The sequence below is a fragment of the Toxotes jaculatrix genome, chromosome 11 (assembly GCF_017976425.1).
Source record: "Toxotes jaculatrix isolate fToxJac2 chromosome 11, fToxJac2.pri, whole genome shotgun sequence".
Lineage (NCBI taxonomy): Eukaryota > Metazoa > Chordata > Actinopteri > Toxotidae > Toxotes > Toxotes jaculatrix.
The window spans coordinates 20,178,250-20,200,707 of NC_054404.1; the positions used below are offsets into that span (position 1 = coordinate 20,178,250).

The following is a 22,458-nucleotide window of genomic DNA, read 5'->3' on the forward strand; positions in this document are numbered from 1 at the left end:
ACTATAAGTTACCATGTCACTGTGACTACATCGTCACTATCACTATTTAAATTCATACAGAAGAGTGCTGAAAGTGTTCAGATCTTTTTGTGCAGCTGCACTAATCAATATTTCTTAAATTGAAGATAGATTAAATAACAATGGGTTATGCTGAAAAAGGCACGCATAGTGATGAACCCACCAAAAGTTGTCACCCAACTCTGCAGTTCCTCTCAGCTCTACAGAGGCTTTTAGTTTGCTTTGTTTTTCAGGACTCTGCTGTCTTCAAATCTCATTTCCATCCACCAAAGGAAGCTTTTAGCATGTTAAAGCACCACATATTTTTCTTGAAAGATGGTGGAGACCAAAACAGAGGTAAAGGGAGAGTAAACGGTTTTACAATCATCCGGTGGATAGAAACAGTCCAAATATTTGCTAATTTTGCTGCGCATCTGCTGAATGTGTAAATGGACAGTTTCACCATAATAACTGTTATAAGAGGTACTATTTCCAAAATGCTGTCTGTGATAAAGTCCTGTTGAACTTAAATTTTTACACTGCTGGGTAGTTTATGGCATAACGATTTAAATGAATGAATGTAGAAAGATAAATATTTGCAGAATAACTGAATAACTGTATCTGTCAGAAAGATATAGCAGAGTAAAAAGCAGCAGAGGCTAAGATATCATTACACACATTTATGTCATATAGATGGTACAAACAAGAAAGACTTTCATGCTAATGAGCGTTATTGATTGATACTGTGCACTGACAATATAACAACATATCCATTAAATTTGGGTTTAATTACACTGAACAGTTGACTTTGGCTGATGTGAGGAATCTCTAGTGTTTGTTTTTCAGCCTTATATATTAGTTAGTGCCAAACTGTATACGTTGAAGCTTTCAGGTCATAATCACGACTTGAATATTGACATAGACACTATTTACAAGCCAGAAAATTGTAACTACTATTACTAATAACGACAAGATGTAAACACAGCACTCCCCAGTATGGGTTATGCCTCAAATAAAACTCTGTGTTCTCAGTTTTCAACCCTATGGTGAGAAAACCCTGATGAGATCACTGTGACATCATCAGGGTATTTTTTCGGACTCTGCAAAGCTCCCCCCGAGAAACACAAGGCTGTTTACACAGGCTGAATATTACTCACAAAGATGAGAATACAGATCCTCATCAGTGAAATCAGTGATTCAAATACGGTATTTAGTTATTTTCTGCTGCAGCAGTAGCCTTAGACATTCATTCACACACACACACACACACACACGTAGACATTTTATGGAATGACGCACACCCCATTAGAAATGCAGCTTCCAAGAAACCCAGTGATGCTATCTAATAAGAAGTTTTGCTCACCTCTTTCTGTCTTCTCTTCCTCTTTGATCTCTCCACCTCACTGTCGCTGTTTCTTTCTTCCCATAAGCCTCAAACTATCCATTCAAATCCAACCCCCCCACCAACTCTCTCTCTCCCTCTCCATCCTCTCTGCAGCTCTGCCTCACTCCCCTGCCCAGCGAGTCTCGAGCATGTTATTTAAGTCAAGGACGGCATTAGCATGACGATCACAGCCTTCTATCACAAGTCTTGTCTGCCAAGGCTGGAGCTGGAGGAGCGGGCTTCGTTATTAGGGTGGAAAGAGAACCACTAAACATGCGGGGAGTAAAAAGAGCGAGAAGCTGGAGATGGAGGCACAGATACAGGACAACATGGTCTATAAGAAATCAAAGATGATTTGTGATTATGTGACTATGACAAAGCATACATGTGTCTGCATCAAAGAAAAACACAATCCACCTACGTGCCATACGCTCTTGGCTTATTCTACACACTTGAAGAAAACATGCTCCTTCCCGTCAATGAAAGACAAAATCACTCTCCAAGTGTCAAGAGATATGCCTACAGAGAGACTCAAAAATCATGCCCTGGATCATATGTACATCTCTATACATATGAAACCCTCAGTAAAATCAGATCAGGCTGTATGTATGAATTTGTGTTTGTTATTCCAAACCGGATTACTCATGCCTGCCCACAGGAAAAAAAAAAAAAAAAAATCAACATATTGTCTTCTCAGGAGCATGCATGCATTGTAACAGGCACACTCACTTTATCTCCCCCTCTTTCTGCTCATATTCCTATTTACAAACCTATTTATTACAACAGGAAATTAAAACACAGTTAATTGTATCATAAACACACATCTGTGTTACTAAAACCAGATTAATTTTTAATGAAACAGATGCCGTCCTGGGCCAATTTTTCCCTTCACCAACCACTGAGTTCAACCTAGAAGGGCCTGCAGCCTTAAAACCACATGGTGAAGCATCCTTTTTGCTTTACTCACTCTCTGCCCTGAGCTGAAAGCAGCAGCATTTTCTGGAAATAAAACACTCATTGGTTGAAAGACACCCCTGGTAATTAAAGCCATTGTAGCCTGATACTCATTATCTATATAATCACCACTGCATCTCATCCGGCACTGCAACACACAAAATAATTTAGCTTTTTTGGAGAGCATCTGCTTTAGACATCCATGACTCACCTTTCATGGACACCCTGCAGTACTCATGTTCAGTCTGGGTCTTCATGGTAGAGAGAGACGGAGAGATGGGGTCTGACATCTCACAAGGCTTTCAGTCAGACGAATAATCTGATGGTCGGGAGGGTGGGGAGAGAATCGTGTGGCCTTAGAAAAGAAAAACAAAAAAAAAATCAAGCTGCATATTAAATGTGCTCAGGTGTTTCATGGCCTGTCATGCCTGTGTGTGATTCGGAAGACACGATATCTCATTTCTTGGGCGGTGTGCGCACATGTGGATGTCTGTGCATGTATGTTTACAAGGTCCAGGCATGCACAACACACACACACACACACACCCAAACACACAGTGGCAGTCAAGCCTGTTATCATTTGAATTCCTCCCCCGTGGTGGCTCCTAAAGACATCTCAATCTCCATCATGCTGTCAGAAGAAATAAACACAGTACAGCGAGAATTGAAAAAAAAAAAAAAAAAAAAAGTCTTTTTCTTTCACTCACGTCCATCGTCATACAAGTTAAGTGTACACTCTCTGCTCACGCACACACGTGGCAGACAAACAAACATGAGCCAAAGATGCTCTCATCCGTTGCATGGTGAAAAAATACATTTATTGGAATCTGTGTCAATGTAGAAAAAAGTGAAAACTGGCTTTAGGTTTTGTCACAGTACCACAGGTGAATATTCCAGCAGCCGTCTGGTGAGCCGAAACTAAGTCAGCAAGCTCGTTTAGGGCAGTACATCTGCTACTGATGACAACAGAAAAGGTGGCCTACTGTGGCCTATGATACCAAACACATCGTCCCACACACTGAAAAGCTCAGGCTGCTCCTAAGACACACCACCAGCAAATACACATGTTGTACAGCAATTAACCTAGACCAATGTTCTCTCAGTTTAATGCGGGTTTTTGTGGGAGAAGCTGATTTCAAATGTTTTGTTGTGATACTGTTACAAATCCCCTTTCCAATAACTATAAAGCCAGGGCCACTAACTGCCAGCATCCAAGGTGGCTCAAAGGAGCCCATATTGTATGATCAATTGTGGGCTACTGTTTTATGACTCATAAGTTGGGACTATAATGTCCCATTCTGTCCCAGACCCTGGAAATAACTCCACTGGCCTTGTGCAAAGCTATGAGGCTCATGCATCATTTCTGATGTCTACCAGGGCCTCCTTTCACTATTCAAAAGCCTGCCATCCAAACAGAGTATCACATTGATATTTCTCTTTTCTCTGTTAAAGTCACTTTTTAAATTCAAATATTTCTGTTCAAACAAACATTTCTATAACAGACTTACTGTAAGTGACAAATTCTATTCTGGCAGGCCAAATGTTATGTGTAGTGCATTTCTATTTCTGATATGACAGGATACGTCTCACAACACATGGCGAGTCTGCATACTTTATGAAGTCAACTAAGATTGCAACAGAAAAAGGCATTTGAAAACAAAAGACATTTCTAAACTCAGATACTGAGTAGTAACATTGAGAGGACTGTTTTTTTTCCCATACAACTTTCTTTACATATAGACTTATTTTATTCTTAAATATCTTAAATCTCATATAAAATAATTCATCAGAAACCAATTCTATATACACGGACAAGAGTGCACAAGATGGATAAAGAGATGGTGTGCATGCTGAGGTGGTTTAGCTAGAGCAGGGTTAGCTGTGAGATTATATGCGCTGCTTGGGTGTACATCTTTTAAAAGTTTGGCTTTTCTGACGACATGTATGACAGGTTTTGTCTGGAGCATCATACGAAATATCACCATTCAGAAAACAAACAAGTGCTTCTAAACCAATGCAGAGCCTCATTTGACTTCTCTTTCAAGTTACAAAAAAGAAATAAATAAAAATAAAAAGATCCATTCTTCAACCTTGGCCTCTCTTGACACAAGTTATCCACCAAAGCAGAACTGGGAGAATTACGACTTGCTGGACTGGATTCTAGTATAAACCTAAGCTTAAAGTCTCGTTAAATGGAGATTACCGGTGGGAAATAGTACAGTTTTTGTTGGAAACTAGGCTTAATCCAAGCGTGTGACAAAAATGATACATGGCAAGCTGCAGCAGTCGGGTCAAGGCAAATAATATGTTCGTGGACGAGCATTCATTTACACTGTTAAAATATAGCACTTAGCTACCTACAACAAGGCATGCATGCTTTGGGGTTTTTATGAGACAAATATAAAAAAATAAATAAAACTATAAAGGGACTGCATTTCCACTGATTTCTGCCATGTGTCATTTTGTGGCTTTAGCCAATGGTGGGTGAGGCTGAAATGTTTTATTAGTTTTTATTAAGAGGGAAAATAGAAGGACATCGGTCACAGGCAGGTTTCCCACAGTGACATTTAAGCTGCTTGCTGTTTCTTCTATAATCACATTCACACTCTCTTCATCCTAAAACGTTTGAGTGTTTGCTTTTTATAAAGAATCATATGCTTATAATGTCACGTGTAGCATGTGCCAGCTGAGCTGAAGAGAATAAACACCCGCACGCTAGTTTGGCAATGAACTCGGCTGTGAGGACTCGGCTCTGTGTGGCACAGTGTTAATAAAAAAAAAATTAAAAAAAACGCACTGGATCCAATGACTCAGTGACACCAACTCTCTATTCACAATGGCCACGCTGTTGCTGTTTACGCTGTCGTTATTTACTTCTCTCCAGAAAAAAAAAACAAACCAAAAAAAAAACAGAAGCACAACAGTGAAGACATCATTCAGACAGCACAATCAATACCAACCTGGAAGAGGATGCTTGAGTTCACTTTTTCTGTTGCTTTGAATTTTCACAACTTAACTGGCATCCACACATCTCTGGCAAGCGACAGTATCTTTGTATATTATTTAGAAAATCTCTAGTAGATATTCACAGTTGCTTGACTGAATGGCAAAAATACCCATGGAGTCTAAAATTGCTGGTTTAGTCGTCTAAAACATGGATGCCAAGAGTTCTTTAAAGTACTGGAGGTTCACTGTCATCATGGACTATTTGATGGATTCAGATTCAAAGTGTAAAAAAATCTTGCAGCGTGTTGCCTTTGAGCACTAACACACACATATTCATACATACAACCATTCATTTTCTTGTATATATAGAGAGAGATCTGTAGTAATTATGGAACAATGGAAATACCTTCAATTACATCTGATGGTTTGATGTGACACATATTTCACAAATTCTTGATGGGAGAGATTCTGTTCTGTGAATGGATGCTCTACAGGGAGCACTGACATATCAGATTTCTGTACAGTACAACAGCACACATAAAAACATGAGGACATCAAAATAAAAATATCCCACGCTGATTGTGATGTTTAAAATGTTATTCAATTCATTTTTTTTAATTCTAGAAAGGGAGGCGAGGGGTTTATTTTTGGCGAGACGAGACAGAGGTGTGCTGCCTATCTCCCCTGTTTTTTTTTTTCCCTTCCCACACTACACAGTAGTTTCATTCTTCCAGGGTCCAGTGCGTATATTCCCTGTGCTGTCCGAGGTGTACAGGAGTCCTTCATGCAGGCCCCCTTTTAGAATCCCATTCTGATTGGGCGGGTTCTGAGGGTAGGATTGTCTGCGCGGGGCGTGCATCTCCAGATGGTGATGTGTTGCCATTGGGTCCTCCTCGGCCACTTTGCCGCAGCCACACAGGAAAACGCCTGTGTCACCCGCCTCTGCTGGGCACAGAGAAGGGAGAAGGTCTGCCTTGGCGCAGCAGATATGCCTGTGGCAAGGATTATGGCATGCCAGGGCCTCGTGCGTGGTGGCTGCAGCGGCGTGGCATGTGTGATGCCCATCATGGTGGCCTTCGTGGGCCAGATGTGGACAGATGTGGGTGTGACGCTCATGTGTGCTGTGGGGGCTATCAGTGTGTGAGCTGTGCACGCTGCCTCCATCCACGCTGGAGGGGATGTGATAGGCGTACTCCCTCTCACTCCCCGCTCCACAAGCGCCGGACCCGGACCGGCGGCTGAAATGACGGCCTTTAGTCCTGGTGCTGCTCTTTAGGCAGGGGTGCAACTGGATCCCCGGCCTGTAACCCTCAGGGTCAGCGTGTAGCAGAACGTGAGTTGCCGCAGGCTCCTCTTCCATCAGCTGCTGGCTATGCAGGGCAGCGCAGCATGGCGTCACCGGTGCCAGGCAAGTCACATGATTTTGCGAGGATGGAAGGGCGGCATGTTTACAGTGACCTAAACTGCCATGACCGCAGCTCATCAGAGCTTTACCCTGACACGGTGAGTCATGGTGGCAGTGGCTGTGACCATGGCCATGCCCGGGGGTATCTCCATTCACGTTGACCTTAGGCCGTGCTTGAGCAGGCCCATGGGCACCAGAGCAGGCGTTGGCACGTCGTCCAGGACAACAAGAACACCAACAATGCCAGACATCATCACGCTTGGCACAGTGATGGATGAGGATGAAGAGGCCAAGGGTGACAGAGAAGGCACCGTAGAGGCAGCTGAAGATCATATCCAGAAAATGGCCCTGTGACACGGCCAGTGCGCCGAAAGTCCAGGTGGCCAGGAACAGGAAAAGGGTGAAGGCCGCTGTTCTTAACTGAGCTTTGAAGGAGTGCTCATTGGCCAGCAGCGCGGGGTTGATGGGAACGCCTGGGCAGCCAGCGGGGCAGGAGCTCCCGCTGGGTGGAGCCGTCAGGGCTCCAGGCTCGGCTCCCTGGTGACAGTGGGTCGGCACATCGACGGCAGCCAGCCTCTGCTGCTCCTCTGTCAGCTGCTTGAGCTCATACTTCTTTTCCGGATGTCGCCGCAGCTGGATAAAGGTACAGAGGAAGTAGATGCATGTCACCAGGACGATGAAGGCCACGGGGCCAAAGAAGGCTCCCAGGCTGGGCTCCCATGCCATCCAGCAGCTGCAACACACACGAATACCAGTGTATTTCAATGCTTTGATTATATTCACATTTTTTCAAAAATCATCTGAATGTTACAACCTCTATTTGTTTTAACAAGTATCCAGTGGCACCTGTAGCTTCATAATTTGCAGCCACAGTGCAAACAGCGTTTATATAACCACACAACATTTAAGTTGTTGCTTTTTGCTCAGCAGAGAAAAACTAATTCAAACACACAACCACCAAAGGGAAATAAAAGCATAAATGAAATGTGTGTGTGTGTGTGTGTGTGTATTTGTGTGTGCACATATTGTTTACGTATACACACATGCACCTTTTCTTTGAAAAAATCAAATGAGGGTTTATTTTTGGAAGCAATTAATAACACTTAATGAGGAAAGTACTTTGTAGAGGTGTATAAAATGGTGCAAAACATCAACAGAGGGTGTAATTTAACCTTGAGAGAACAAGCAAATTGAGGACTTACTACGGTGCTTGCTCCCCGCTGCCATAGTTGTCTATATTGACGGCTGCCGTGACCCCGCAGATGATGAGGGGCACTCCACCACTGACTAAATAAAATCTGTGAGATGACAGAGGGACAAACAGAGGCAGAGAAAATAATAAAGCATAAGAATGTTTGGTGTGGAAGGGCATTTACAAATCCTGTATCTCACATCTGGATTACAACAGCACACAGAAATAGTATTAGACACACGAAAGAGGGATTATAACCAAAAGATCCAAACAGACAAAGTGACAAGATAAGATTATAGACTTGTGCAGTGAGTGAAGTTCTGACCCCCAAATAACTCTGCTTCTTCTCAACTTAAGGAACAAACCATGACACTGAGGAACAGATGAGAGGAGATAGTTATCAGATATCCTCTCCCCTCTTTCCTCAAATACCATCACAAAAAAAATCTGAACAGTGATGTGTGAACTTTTGAGCTTTTCAGTGTGTTTGTGATCACAGTCTATGGGTGCGATCACACCAACAGTTTGTTTTCTTTGCAACAAAACAATGTGTAAAATTTGTTATGGAAACAAATCTGTTTCCTGTCGCTGCCCCCGTCAGCACTCACTGCTGCAATTTACGGCATCTGCTGTTCATAAAAGCACAGGAGACCTGAAAAGAAACCTGGACTTGAGCAGAGGTGGATAGTAAATTTAAATTCAGTTTGGCTTATCGAGCCCCAGAAAGTTTTTTTTCTTTTACTTGAACTGGTGAAGCCTTGAATTCTGAGTTTGTTTCCTCAGGTTAGTTAGAATTATTTTTCTCATGCCATGCAGACGGCAGGTCTCTTGAAAGATGAACCAAGAAAGAATCAACATTTTCAAGTACGCTGGAATAGTCTGACTAGCAATGATCTCCTCCTTCCAAACAAAACATACTGACAGGTTGAGCAGCATTTAAACAACACAAAGGACTGTGTTGGTGTTGTGTGTTGTTTCAGGTACCTATGAGACAATAAAATACAATGTAGGATGTCAGTCTGTGTAATACTGTAGATGTATGAGTTTCAAGTCTCATCAGACACAAAAACACTGCACAACTGTTCATAATACCATGAGGCAGGATTTTACAACTTTGGAAAGTTAATACAGTAGCAATCATTTTATCTTTCCTTGCAACGATTGGCGGGAAATAGAAATGTGACATTCATTTCTATTTCATTCAGGAATGCTGCAGCTGCACTTCATCCAGCAAGGAGCTGGATGAAGGCGCAGCAAAAGTTGAGTCAGTTTCAATTTTTTTTTTTTCCAGACGACCCTGCATTTTTTTGGCCACAGCCCCTTGTGACAGTGTCCTGCTGTGGTTCAACTGTAATGGCTAAGGGGGCTGCACAGCTTAAAGGCACTGATGCACATATGCTTTTAACTATACATTTGTGTAGGAAATCACGGTTGTGTTGATCCTCAGAAATGAATGCTGTCAATCCACAGGATGCAGTTATGCCCATGTGGTGGCAGCTGTACATTAGGATGTGAATTAAGGTCTCTCTTGAAAAAGAGATCTTGATGTCAATGAGATCACCTGTCTGAATAAAGGTTATATAAGATTAGAAGAGAGTCTGAAAAAAATGACACAAAGGAAATAAAATAACATGATCTTAACAACACTACAGTATACCCCTCCATACTTAAGGGGATATTTAGTTCTGATTACATTGTGCAAAACTGGATTTTTCCTTACGGAAGATATTCTGATGTTTGAGTCACAGCAAATGTATTGTGAGCTTTAAGAATTCAGTGCAGAAACAAAGCTAATCCTCAGCAGCTTCCTCTCTACATTGCACTTGTGTCCTCGCTCTGCACTGTCATCCACTTTGCTATAAAACACTATGCTATTTCCTCTTCCTTCCTGTTCAATCTCAACCTCTGTCACTGCTCTAACCTCTCCACCACTCCATCTTCATCCACAGTTTCCTCCCTTCTGTCCCTCTCTCTGTCTCTCTCTCTCCCAACCTGTCCTCTGTCACATAGCAGCTGTCCCAAAAATTCAATTACAATCACGATGTTTGTCTGGGCTGGTTGGTGAGGGTTGGTTGGGTGGCTGGATGATGGGATGGGGAGGCAAAGGTGGGGGTGGTGGCGGCATTACTGGCCTGTCACTGTCTCTGAGTGGAACAGTTCCCTCGGGGGACCCTCCACCAACAGAAAGCCATTTACACACCCGTCAGCCAGATAAGCATAAATGAGAAGAACTAGCGGATGTTAAAGCACCCTGTGCTTTATAACCCTCATTCCCCTTTATCCCCCTTAAGAAAGCCTTCTTACATTCCCTACAGCTCTGTGACCAAGAAAACACATGTAGCATACATGCAAAAAATGCATTGCATAGTTGATCAAATTATCGTCGACATGCTGTCCTGTTTTTATTCAAAAATCCTCCCCTTCACATTAAAATTCTTGCCATTACCCTCACTCTTGTGTGAACCTACACACAAATCTTGCACACTTTTGCTCAAACACTCTTTTTTTTGTTGGTCATTCTATTAAAGGAGGCCTTCAAACTCTAACAAAATGGCTGTGTATGCAGAGTTGTGCCTTTCAGTGAGTTTAGGAACAGTAATCATCTGATATAAATAGACCCTGAAGTGCCTTTTATCCAGCCCATCCCTGCTCCTCTGCTTATGCACTGTCCTCTGTTTTGTGACTATGCGTTGTCCTCTTTCTGGACCTGCTCCAGGATATACATAGCACATTGCTAGGGACAACCGATGATCATACAGCTCCAGCACAGGGCAAAGGCTTATGGGTAAAACTGGGCCATGAAACAATGTAATGCAAATACTCAACTTAGACTAATACATGCATGTCTAAATGCCATTTAATGAACAAAATGAGTTTCTTTTTAAAGCTATAGTTTTTGGGAAGTAAGCTATTTTGTTCATTTGTTAAATGAGAAGCTTGATACCACTGTTGTGACGTACGGTATGAAGCTAGCACCAGCAACTGGCTAGCTTAGCTTAGCTTAGCTTAGCTTAGCTTAGCTTAGCGTGAAGGCTGGAAACAGAGGAAATCAGCTAGCCTGGCTCAGTCTGAAGTAACAGAACTGAGCCACTAGCATCTTTCAAGCTCACTAATGAACAAATTTATCGCATTTAATGTAATAAAAAAAAATTGAAATTGTAAAAATTTAAGGTTGCGGTTTAAGGGTATGTGCTGGACTATTTCTTGGCCAGGCAGATATTGATACCCTGTGGACAGAGCCAAGGCAGCTGTTTCCCACTTCCAGTGAGCTAAGTTAAGCCACTGAGCTGTAAGTTATATTTAATGGACAGATATGAGAGTGGTGTCAGTCTTCTCATGTGGCTTGGCAAGAAAACAACCAAATGTATTTCCCAAAATGTTGAATTATTTCATATACCAATCTAGTATATTTTATGATTTTAGACAGATATTCTACCTCACTAGACCATTTCATATATATATATATATATATCATAGTTCATGCATGGTCAGCCTCTACTACTTACCATTTTTCCTTTGAGTCTACTAAAACATCTAAATCCAGAGGAATGTGTACTTGTAGTATAATTTTATTTTGTTTCCTAAGCTGTACTTTCTAACGTGTGAATTTGCCTGTTTGCAGTTAATAATATTAAAATCACAAAGGAGATGCTTTTGGTATGTTTAACAGATGTTAGAGCTTCTATACTGAAGGAAAAATGTTCTCTCTGAGGCGCTGTTTTAGAGGAATGATTTGCACCTATAACACCAGATAACTGTCAGATAATAGCACGAACAAAGGAGTTTAATGTGTGTGGTCCAACACGGTGAAGCAGATTTCTGACAAAGGTTAGCGTGATGGTCTGCTGGATATGCCATCAGATGCTGACAGGAGTGGAGGGACAGGAAAAGAGGTAGATGAGGAGGAATGGGTTGGTTGTTGGGAGGGGGGATGCTCAGAGGAGAAATTGATTTGTCTCCAGCTGCTAAGTCTCATTGCATGAGCCTGTCTGACGGGGAGCATTACAGTCAATCACTGTGGATCAACTTGACTGCCGCGCCACACGATCCCTCTGCCTGCCCCCAGACAAATTATCTCATTCACAAGCAGTGCATGATGGGAGAGCCTCAAGAACGTTCCATATTAAAACCCCCCAAATCACGCAGGTGTCTGAGGATTTGCTTTGCAAGGAAAGTGGTGCTTATAGGTTGAGGGGATACTTATCTGATGGGGACCTTATTCTCAGTGACTCTTTAGCAATACATTATTGAGCAGATTCCAGTTTTAATAATGTCAGACATATGATACTGCTTAATTATAGATTTTTATAGATATTAGTTTCAGGCTGTATGGGTAATAAATGCCCATGCACATGCTACATGTGTCACAATAATCCTCTAAAACACCCCCATGAAAAGCAATTCTAAAAAGCAAGTGAGTAAGATATTCCAGTAGGGTTCACATCCAGTGCAGCTCCACATTTAAATTATTTTCGTCTGGGGTCATCTGCTGTATCTTCTTCAAAATATTTCACAATGTTCAAGAATATTTGGGGAACTGAAACAGCACTTGATATTTTCCAATAGCTTTAAGAAAACGGCACTCTAAAACTGAATAAAAGATTAAATGACAAACATGCATTTGTTATGGTGCACCCCGTGTTTGCCTCTGTAACTCCGCTCTCAAACCTTCCCCAAACAGGATTTCTTTTTCGGGCTTCTGGAGTTCAGCGATGTGCAGAAGAGCTCACACAGCACCTTCTCACTGCAGAAGAAGAGCACTGCATGTGTCCAAAAGTGAATCCTCTTAAACATACCAAATGTCATGAGTAAGCAGAGAAGGAATGAAATGGAGAAATAGCGGGGGGGATCACAAAAAGCAGAAATTAAATCTGATGTATGTGTCTAGGTAAACAGGAATTAAATGGGTCAAAAGGTTAAATACATTTAGATTTGTGATAAAGCTCCTGGCTCAGCAGCCTCCTGGGGAACTGAGGTAATTAGTTATAGCACTGGGTCGATGCCATAGTAACAGGTTGTTGGGTGGATCCATACACTGTACATAAACGACGTTGCGGTCATAAAATCAGGATTTTAGCAGAGCAGAGCAGCAGCTTAGGAATGGTTTGGAAGTGACTGCTCGTTAACATGTATCTTAATGGGCTGCATTTCAGTCACTATTTCATACTTGTTCTGTTGTCTGACAATAGAAAAACATGTAAATGAAAGCTTTATAGGGAATTTGGCTTTTCAAGTAGGTTTTAGCTACTTCCCACAGAAAGTAGTTGTTTACAACAGTTCCACAACAGGTTTAAAAATGTCTCACACTGACCATATGTGGCACAGCTATAAAATAGGCTTTGACCTAGTCTTGTTGTTCCCTTCTTCATCTTTCCTCCTCCTCCTCCTGACATTCACTCTGCATACCTTACAGTGGAGTAGGAAGCCTCAAACAAAATTACTGAGCCAAAAAATTTACTTTCAGACCCAGTTCAGCTATTTCAGGCAAGAATGTGTTGTTATCCAGCTATACAGTGGGGTCCAAAAGTCTGTGACCCCTTTCCCATGGGAAAGTCTGTCACTGTTTGGGAAAATTGCAAAATCTCAGGCTTCACAATATTTTAAAACTACAAAAAAAGACACATCGTCAGACTAGAGTAGTGAATCCCAATCCCAAGATGTATGTCTTCATATAGACATACATCCCTATCAGATGAGCTTGGGTACGCCTTCATCAACTAAAGTGTTCATTTCGATAGATTTTAAAGCGTATGGTAACAATTACATTTAAGTGGATATAACAATGGAACTGTAAGTGTTTCGGTTGGTTTGGTCAAGCTTGGAGTTGTAGTACTGCCACTTGAAATGGGAGAAGCTGGTATTCTCAACCATTTATCCAACAGTAAAAACAAAAAACAAACCAAGAAAAACACAACCCTAAGGTGTTGTAAATGTCTTAGGTTTGTGTGAGGTGCGTGCTGTGTTGTCAGTCAGTCGTAGCTGGTGGCTTACTGGTTATTGTGACAATAAATTTCCCAAAGAGCGTCACACCAATTTCTAATCCTATTTGGATGTTTGTTTTTCTCCCCTCCTGAACACAATATGTGGACATGTTTTTTTAATCAAATCCTAATTGCTATTTTTTCAAATCATTGGTGATTCCTAATCGTGCCACATATCCCCCCAGCAAAAGCAGGAGCACCCTCTGAGGTACAAGTACCTGTGGCTAGGGATCGCTGGGCTGGAGCATAATGGTGACAGCAATAATGGTGATGAGATTAAAACAGCTGCTAGTCAGTCCTCTAAGGCTCCCTCTGACCCAGCTGTTGCTTTATTTAAATTTCTTCTGTTAAAATGTTTTTGAACTTCACGAGAATCCAAAAATAGCTAAATGACCATATGATCAACGGAGAGAGACGGGAAAACACTATTGTCAGCGGTAGTGATGAGTTACTGGTATTAATGAACTGACTGATCACAAATATTATCTGGAGACCTCAGACAAATGCTCATCAGTCTTCCAGAACTCCCTCTGTCAGAGTTATTTGCTTAGCAGCAGTTTGCACCTTGAACGTCAGTCACCGTAGAAATTTGACTAATTACAAGGAATTCACTGGACTCCACTAATCTCTGGCATTTATCAGCCTAATTTCCACATTAAGTGAATCATTTCTCTTCAAAACCTAAACGTCTTCCCTTGTGGCGGACAGTGACTTTCTTAACATGAGCAAACGTGTGAGAAATCCATAAGGAGAGCCGAAACGGTATAAATAAGAAGACCTGACAGCTATGTCACAATAGAGTGAACAAAGCCCAAGGCTTGAATGAATGCAAACTAGCTGTGGATGTCTCTGCAGATAAATGATGCAATAACTCATTTGTGGAAAGCTTTTGTTGTCCTCTAAAGGAAACATGAGCCAGCAAACACCTGAAAAAAATACATAAGCCAGCATGAATCAAATATGCACACACAAATATGCATACGCTCAACGTGGTGGAGTGCACTCACCTCTGCACATGTAGGTGAGAGAAGGACAAAGTATTAACAAAAAGTGTATTTTGTCATAATTGGCATATGAATTCTTGAGTTACGATCAAAAACATGTTTTGTGAGGTCACAATGACCCTGACTTTTGACCTTTTTAATCGGTTCCTCCTTGAGTCCAAGTGGACGATTGTGCCAGATGTTATGAAATTCCCTCCAGTGGAGAGCGGGATGGACAGACGGACAAGTCCAAAGTTCAAAGAAAATGAATAAATGTAGCACAACTTAGTTTTTTCTTCCAACCCAAATAATCACACAACCCCGAGAGTAAACGAGGGGGACTGTGCCAGTGTATATATAAAGTAGTTAAAACTAGCTTAATCTTGACCAGCTTCAACAGTAAAAGGCTGCTTACACACTGATAAATAAAAAATAATAATAAATAAAAATAATTTCATATATGTAATAATATATTAATAATTTACTGCAATTTTTCTGCTGCATTGTGAGACTTATCAGACCTGCGCTTATAAAATTTTACAGCTGGACTTTAACCTCTTCTTTAGCGTCTATTGGAACATTGTCTTTTTATATTGTTGTACTGGTGTTTTTCCTTAAACATGTGAATATTTTGGTCACCACTGTAAATACAAGCTGAGACAGGAATAGCCTGTGATTGTCTACGACTTCTACATACATCTCACAGTCTCTGTCAGGTCATGTACTGACAGAAAGAAAAGACATAAGAAAGCAAATAATTGTGCAGTGAACCAGTCCTTGGCCTCTGAAGACACACACACAGCAAGCAGCAATGACGGTGCAAGAAAGATCAAAAGTACTGGTCACAAACACACACACACACACACAGGCACAAAATACATACACACAGCTTTTTATGTACTTTTCCATCTAGATGCAGTCAGGGTTGAGGAGGGTTGAGGGGACATTTGTACTTACCTCAACAGGGGCTGTTTAGGGGGCGGAGGCGGGTCACCGTCTTGGCTCTGCGGAGGCTTCTTGGTCACCTGTTTATAAATGTTCCTCGCTGTCACCCCGAGCCACAGCATGGTCGACAGAGACGAGTAGTGCAGCACGACCCCGACCTGAGATGGGGGGGCAGAGGGTACATCAAGTTATTTTTTTGACTTTTATGAACTTTTGATCATACGTATACAGTACAGCGTGTCTCTGAAAAATGTCAGACTTGGTTAAGTTCCTGTAACTCAAAGAAAATATGCTCAGGAAGAGCTGCTACTCCTTTCTCCCAAAAAAAAAAATTATCAATGTCACTCCAAGGGTGTCTCCATAGACATTTTCCTTCTAGACCTGACTGCTTTGTCTTATACTTCACTATAAGACAATAGTACAGGAACGGAAAGACAGGTTCAAAAAGTGCTACTGAATCATCAAGGTTGTCTAGGATAAGAGCATTATGGTGAGGTTATACTGGTGGATACTGAGCAGCTCCTTATCAGTTGAGTTAGAGGACACGAGGTGTGCACTGTGCATAACAAATCTGAATATAAATGATAGTCACGTTGACAACTATCACTGTGTGATTGTTTTCCAAAATGCACTGTATACATATCTCCATCCCTCTTTGTTTTAATATTCATGAATTATGTTTGAATAGGGGAACTGATCTAACTTTGTTTAAAGGCTTTGCCAGCTTATAGAAAGACAGCGGAGAGATGATAGTTGCAGAGAAAAAAAAAGAGAGAAAGGAAAATAGAGGGAGAAAATTAAAATGCGCTGAGGCTTTTCTCCACCTAGTCAATCTGTTCATGATGTACTGGAAACCTGAGATACCCAATCAAATGGTTTGTCTCCAGCCTGATAGGCCTAGGGACCCAAGCAAGTGTACCACAGTCCAGATGCTAATTGGAAGTGTCCTTGAGCCTGTTATAGAGAGCAGAGAGCGGGTGGTAAGTCAATCACTGCTGCTGGAGTCTGCACACTACAGAGCTTCATTAGTGCCAGGAACAGACAGAGGGGAAGTGTGTTTGTAATATGGAAATAGGAGAGGAGAGGTGCTCAGTTTAAGAGTATGGTAAAGGTAGGGGTGCACACATTGATCATAACTGGCTGATTAATGTCCTACACTGCAGTCAGTATAAATAAGACAGTACAGCTATGTTGTCTATCTGGCACTTTTTAAAAATACAGACCAAGCATATTCAGTGCTAACTTATCAGTAACCCATTTAATCCCCTTTTCAGCTATAAATGTACTTTATGAATGTTTCTAAATAGAATAATCGAATATAATACAGTATAGACTAGTACTGAACAGATTTGAGTAGTGTCACCTGTTCAGTGTAAAAAGTCATATGACAACAGCTGCTTATTTCCTGAGTGCACTCACGGATGTATTATAGGTCTGGTTACCGGACACAAAGATGGTGTCTAGTCACCTGAATGAAAATTCCTCACCCAATACTTTATCCAAACAGGCTTTTCTAGGTTTCCAGGTTTGCTGTTGGTACAGCATTTGGTGACAATGTTAACTGGGACCAAACATAAAAGACCCCTTTTTCACAGAATTTTTCAAAATTCTAAATATCCTTTCTTGAGACTGTCAAAAAAGTATAATTTAAGCAGGTACGAGGTAGAGAAAAAACAGGGGTTAGATGGGTTAAGTATGTTTAGATAAGACCTATTAATTAACACACGGCTATGATTAGGACAGTCTGCTAAACACAGTCCTATTTTGGTATTTTACTATTCATATCTGCCGTGTGCTTGCACCTCATGTGTCTTTGTTAGTAGAGAATCTGGGTAAATACATAATTTCAGTCAGTGATCGGATCAGCGAGCAGCACAATGATCACCCAGTTAACAAAACAGGAGCTGGAAACGGCCCCAGAAAAACCTGATCAGTGCGTCCCCATTAAAAAGCCACAGATTCTGTCACCTCAAGCTCGTTCTTTCATCACTTAGGATGGGTGTCAATGATGCATAAATAAATGAAACTGCACACCCACAAAATAAACTGTTTGATTTGGACTAATGAAATTTTGACAGCCAAATAGTTATGCTATTATTTTGCATATGTGCAAGGTCAGTGAAACAAAATGGAGAGTAACAAGCAAAAAGTTAGTGGGTGGTGATGCTCTCATGTGTCTTTCTGTAGCAATACACAGCCTTTACAGCCTGAAATCCTACACACGTACTCTATCACCACATGCAGTCAACTGGTGAGTCATTGTTAGCCAGTTAGCTCTGCACTGCTTTTAGGTAAGTGGCCTTTTATGGTTATTTGTGTAAAATAGCAACAGATGTGATAAGACAGAGATGAAGACAAGACAAAAATGTCAGAATTAAAACACATCAATGCCTGATATCATCACAAAGAAGAGACAAAGAATGTGAATTGAAATGTGAAATGTGGAAATAATCAGTTACCACAAAAAGCTTGTTGTGTTCTCCGAACACACCGAACTCAGGCAGGGAAATGTGGGCTATGTTAGCTGTTACCTGCCAGTTTAAAACATGAGGGAGACATTCATTTGATACTTCTATATTAGTTTATTGATTTATTTAACCTATGTAGCAATATGGAACATAGTATATAACATAATAACATTTTAGTTCAGTTTGCACTTGGGGGAGAAGGACATATTCCCATCAATTTTTAAAGTCCTGTTTTTGCCCTCCCGAAACTCTTACTGTCCAGCTAAGATCGAATTTGATAAAAATGCTAATACTCTCACATGAATCTCTTTCATTGACTTTGTTTTTGGTCCTGGGTTTCACCCATCAGGCTACAAACAGGCTGCCTGACCTTATTAATGGCACTTGTTGGAACCATATGCAGCCTGACAGTAGGTCTACTCTGAGCTGAAACAAGTCATTCCATCTCTTCTTCTATGTTTTACAATTTATTTTAATCTATAATACACTATATCTACAGTTAATCTCCTAAAAAGACAGTTGAACATCTTTGCAGTAAAGATGGAAACACATCATTATGACAAAAGCATCAGCTCTCTGAATGAAATTCAAATTTAAGTAGAGTTCATCAACAACAAAGAGATTTACAAAGCATTTCATTTTTTTTTATACTACCATTCTACTTGGAAAGCAGAATAACCAGTATCATCATAATATTCTTTTGATGAATCTAATGCTCTCAGTGTTAAATGTCAGAATAAAATAAACATTATTATACTTTCTGTTTGAAGAGAAAGCGTGAAGTCGAACAACAAGCTATTAAGAAGTCTCCTCACAATGCTGCTCAATTATACTTATTTGATGCTATAGTGTCTTTTTTTTTTCATCAGATACAACATACAGTAGGTTAGGATCCAATGTTTATATATCAGATGCGCCAACAGTAGAATATGAAATATTCGGTGACAATTTAATCAGAAGAAAATGCAAACAGAGGAAGCAAGGGAAACAGAGGGCTGCCAGATGTCACCAAGCAGCTCAAAATATTAATGAAACTGAACTAACAGTGTAAAACAGCACCTCACAGCAGACAGTATGCAAATGTACAGCAGAAGAAAAAAGGTACAAACAATACAAAACTGTACAAACAATGTTGTCAGTAAGTATAGGGAGGGTAAGAGTGTTTCTTGACTATAAATCTAACCATTTAATAACCTGGAAGTCATTACAGTGTGAGTAACTCACTCAATCATTCAGTTTTTCAAAAGAAATTCCTTTTTAACATGCTAATTAAAATGACGCATGATAAATCTGTGTCTACCTTGACTTACTCGCAGGAATCTTTTTTTTTTTTTCCTTTTTTAAGAATGGTCCTGCTGATGGCCCAGCCCGGCCATCGGCAGGAGGCCCAGGAACCACTGAATTGCATTGAATTGAATTTTAGCTTAAGTGTAACGTGGCATTTTCTGTAAAGATAACACTGCCCGAAGAATTGTTTCAACAATGTTAGCATTTGTTACAATTGCTATATTCAAAAGCCCCTCTAAGCTGTCTTCTATGGGAATATTCATTATATCAGCTCCCTACTGTTTTTGATGCATCAGTAACCAGCCTACCGGAAGCCTTTTACATGTGGGCAAATGAGCTCAGGAACACTCAAATTGGACCCAATGAAAGTACAAAGTAAATCACTGCAGATACTGTAATGTCTACAGCCCCCTTTTTTTTCTTTTTTGCCAGAGTTTGCCGTCACAACTAATTTCAGTGGCACACTAATGAGGAAATCCTCTGTATAGCGTCTTTAAGCTGACAGGCAGACTTAGCCTCAGATCTAGTTCACATCCTTAGCCAAGGTCTTTGCTAAGTAAATAGTTTACTTAACGCTGGTCACACTCACTGAACTGAAATGTGTAATCCAAATTTTGATGGTCTGAGGTAAGATGAGGTGAGGCGAGAGAAAGCAAGGCTATACTGTATGCAGTGCTGCTGCTTAATACAGGCAAACAGAAGATGTAACGTGACAGCTGGGGTGTTGCTCAAGTCAATGACAACGTCAGCCGTGTTGGAAGAAAAGATAGAAATAGAGATTAGAGATGACTTTGACTTTGAGGCCATAAAGACATAAGATGCTGCATAGCGACAGTGCCACAGTGAGCGAGGAGGCGGTGCAAGACTGAAAAGTGGCGTACAGATAGAGAGAGGGAAGATGAGTATGGGATGCAGGTGGAGACGGTGAGGGACTGAGGGCTGGGTGGGGAGTGCATGCTTGAAGTGCTGCAAGAGCTGCCAAAGCTAGTTTCAGAGCTCCTTGAAGTTCCTTCTGTCGGAGGGAGAGCATGTACTTATATGTCCCCTTGGGAGGGGAGGGGGGGGGGGGGGCATATGTGTGTGTATAGAGGGGGAGGTAGGATGATTGGGGGGAGCACTGAGATCTCAGCAGGCACTGTGTGTTTCTGCGTGTGCTTCTGAACGTGTGTATGTGTCTATGCGCGTCGTGTGATCACACATCTCCTCAAGCAGTCATGTAATTATCCTAAATTGTGTCTGGTGGGGCCTGCCTCGATCCCAACGGAACAGCACACAATCTAGGCTTCTTCCTAAATCTGCAGAGAGTTACCCTGTTAGCAGTAATTGGCTAAAGGAGGAGCAGCAGAAAATATTCAAAGACTCCAGGATAAAATTAGGTAAATGAACAAATGCTAAATAAGTTGAAGGACAGGACCAGGGCCAAATTAAGTTGCTTGGCTTTGCCAACAACACCTGCACTGACACTGCCAGACGGGTGGATGGGGAGGGTCTTATTTCAGCAAGATTTATGGGTCCTGCAGGTATAATAAGGTATGCTTTATGAAAGGTTTATACATTTTAATTAATGAATTTTTGAATTTACATTAAATAAATAAATTACACAAATGCATTTTGTCTTTTATTAGCGCTTTCTAGAGCAAAAGGAAGCGATTAACCGATTCTTGAATTCATCAGGACTTCAACGAGCAGTTCAACCATTTACCTTCAGATAAAGATAAAATCCACAACAAAATCCATCGTTTAATAACGGATTATAATGAACGACAGCATGACAGATTATTGTAATGATGAATCATTTAACCAGGATTTACTAACATTTATAACTGCAGGTCAGTTTTGTCAATTACTTGATCGGACTCTAACTCCAGTTATAAAAGTTAACAAGTTAATAAATAAGATTCTCATGTAAGTAAGTAACTAATACGTAAGATGCCTTAAAGAAATAGCAAACAATGAGGATACACCAGTAACAGCTTGTCTGTCAGCCCAAAAGTTGTTCTTAACAATTTCTCTGTATTGGTCTATAAAGTATTAAAGACAGTGAAATTAGAAAAATGTACAGTACAAGTTTTAATCTGAGTCCAAGTGTTAAATGTTCAGAAATATATCCAAAATATATCAAAAACTATTTTTAAATACTCAAATCATTTTTTTAGTTTTTATATGTCCAAATCCCTCTCTTTTCATCTCTTGGACCAGTGTCTAGGATATTTATACATATATGTTTAGATGTAGCATACACAAATAATCCATTGCCAATATTTATCAGTGATATCATCTGTTTGTTTATTGATTGGTCTATGGCTACAGCTTATTAAAACATGCCTCCTTAGAAAATGGTGATAATTTACAGTATCAATACACTATTTAAACTGCATAGTGTTTGGATAGCTATGGATCTTGCAATGGTATGGCGTATTTAGACAAAGCAGTTCATCCTAAAGACGTCTGTCGGCAGACCAAGTCGTGGTGGTACTATATATGGCAAAGTTATTAACGTGATCTTAGGGTAGACAGCAGGTGAGTGAGGGAAGCTGCATTTTCTGACAAACTCCAGCCGTTTTGTGTCAGTCACTTCTGTGGTGGTGGACTTGACATCTGTGACACGAGTGGTGACTTCCTGCAGACTTCCCTGTCGCTGAGCCTCCTGCTAGACAGCTCAGGCAAAGCCAGCTAGCATGAAATATGACAATCTGCATTTCAGCATGTAGAGGTGGAGTCTTTACACTATGGAATAAGGGGCCACCTAAAGTGCTTGTGACAGCAGAAGAGGCAGCTGAGTCCCAAACGCACTGCAGCTCACAATAAACCGAGCGAAAAAAGGTCCACTGATACAAACAGGGAGTGAGTGAACGCAGTTGAAACCCTGAGTGAAAAGTAAAAAAAAGAAGTGTACATCAATCTCTTTGCGGCTAC

General features: G+C 40.9%; 1 protein-coding gene across 1 annotated transcript in view; it reads right to left on the reverse strand.

The window, feature by feature from the left end:
• Positions 1-5,975: 5,975 nt before the first annotated feature.
• LOC121190107 (adhesion G protein-coupled receptor A3) overlaps positions 5,976-22,458 on the reverse strand; it is a 140,280-nt gene continuing 123,797 nt past the window's right edge. The window contains exons 17-19 of the mRNA XM_041050693.1: positions 15,800-15,945; positions 7,889-7,984; positions 5,976-7,419 (exon numbers count right to left, since the gene is read on the reverse strand). Of these exons, the coding sequence (XP_040906627.1) occupies positions 5,991-7,419; positions 7,889-7,984; positions 15,800-15,945 (1,671 nt within the window). The 3' untranslated portion in view covers positions 5,976-5,990. The remainder of the gene's footprint in view (positions 7,420-7,888; positions 7,985-15,799; positions 15,946-22,458) is intronic.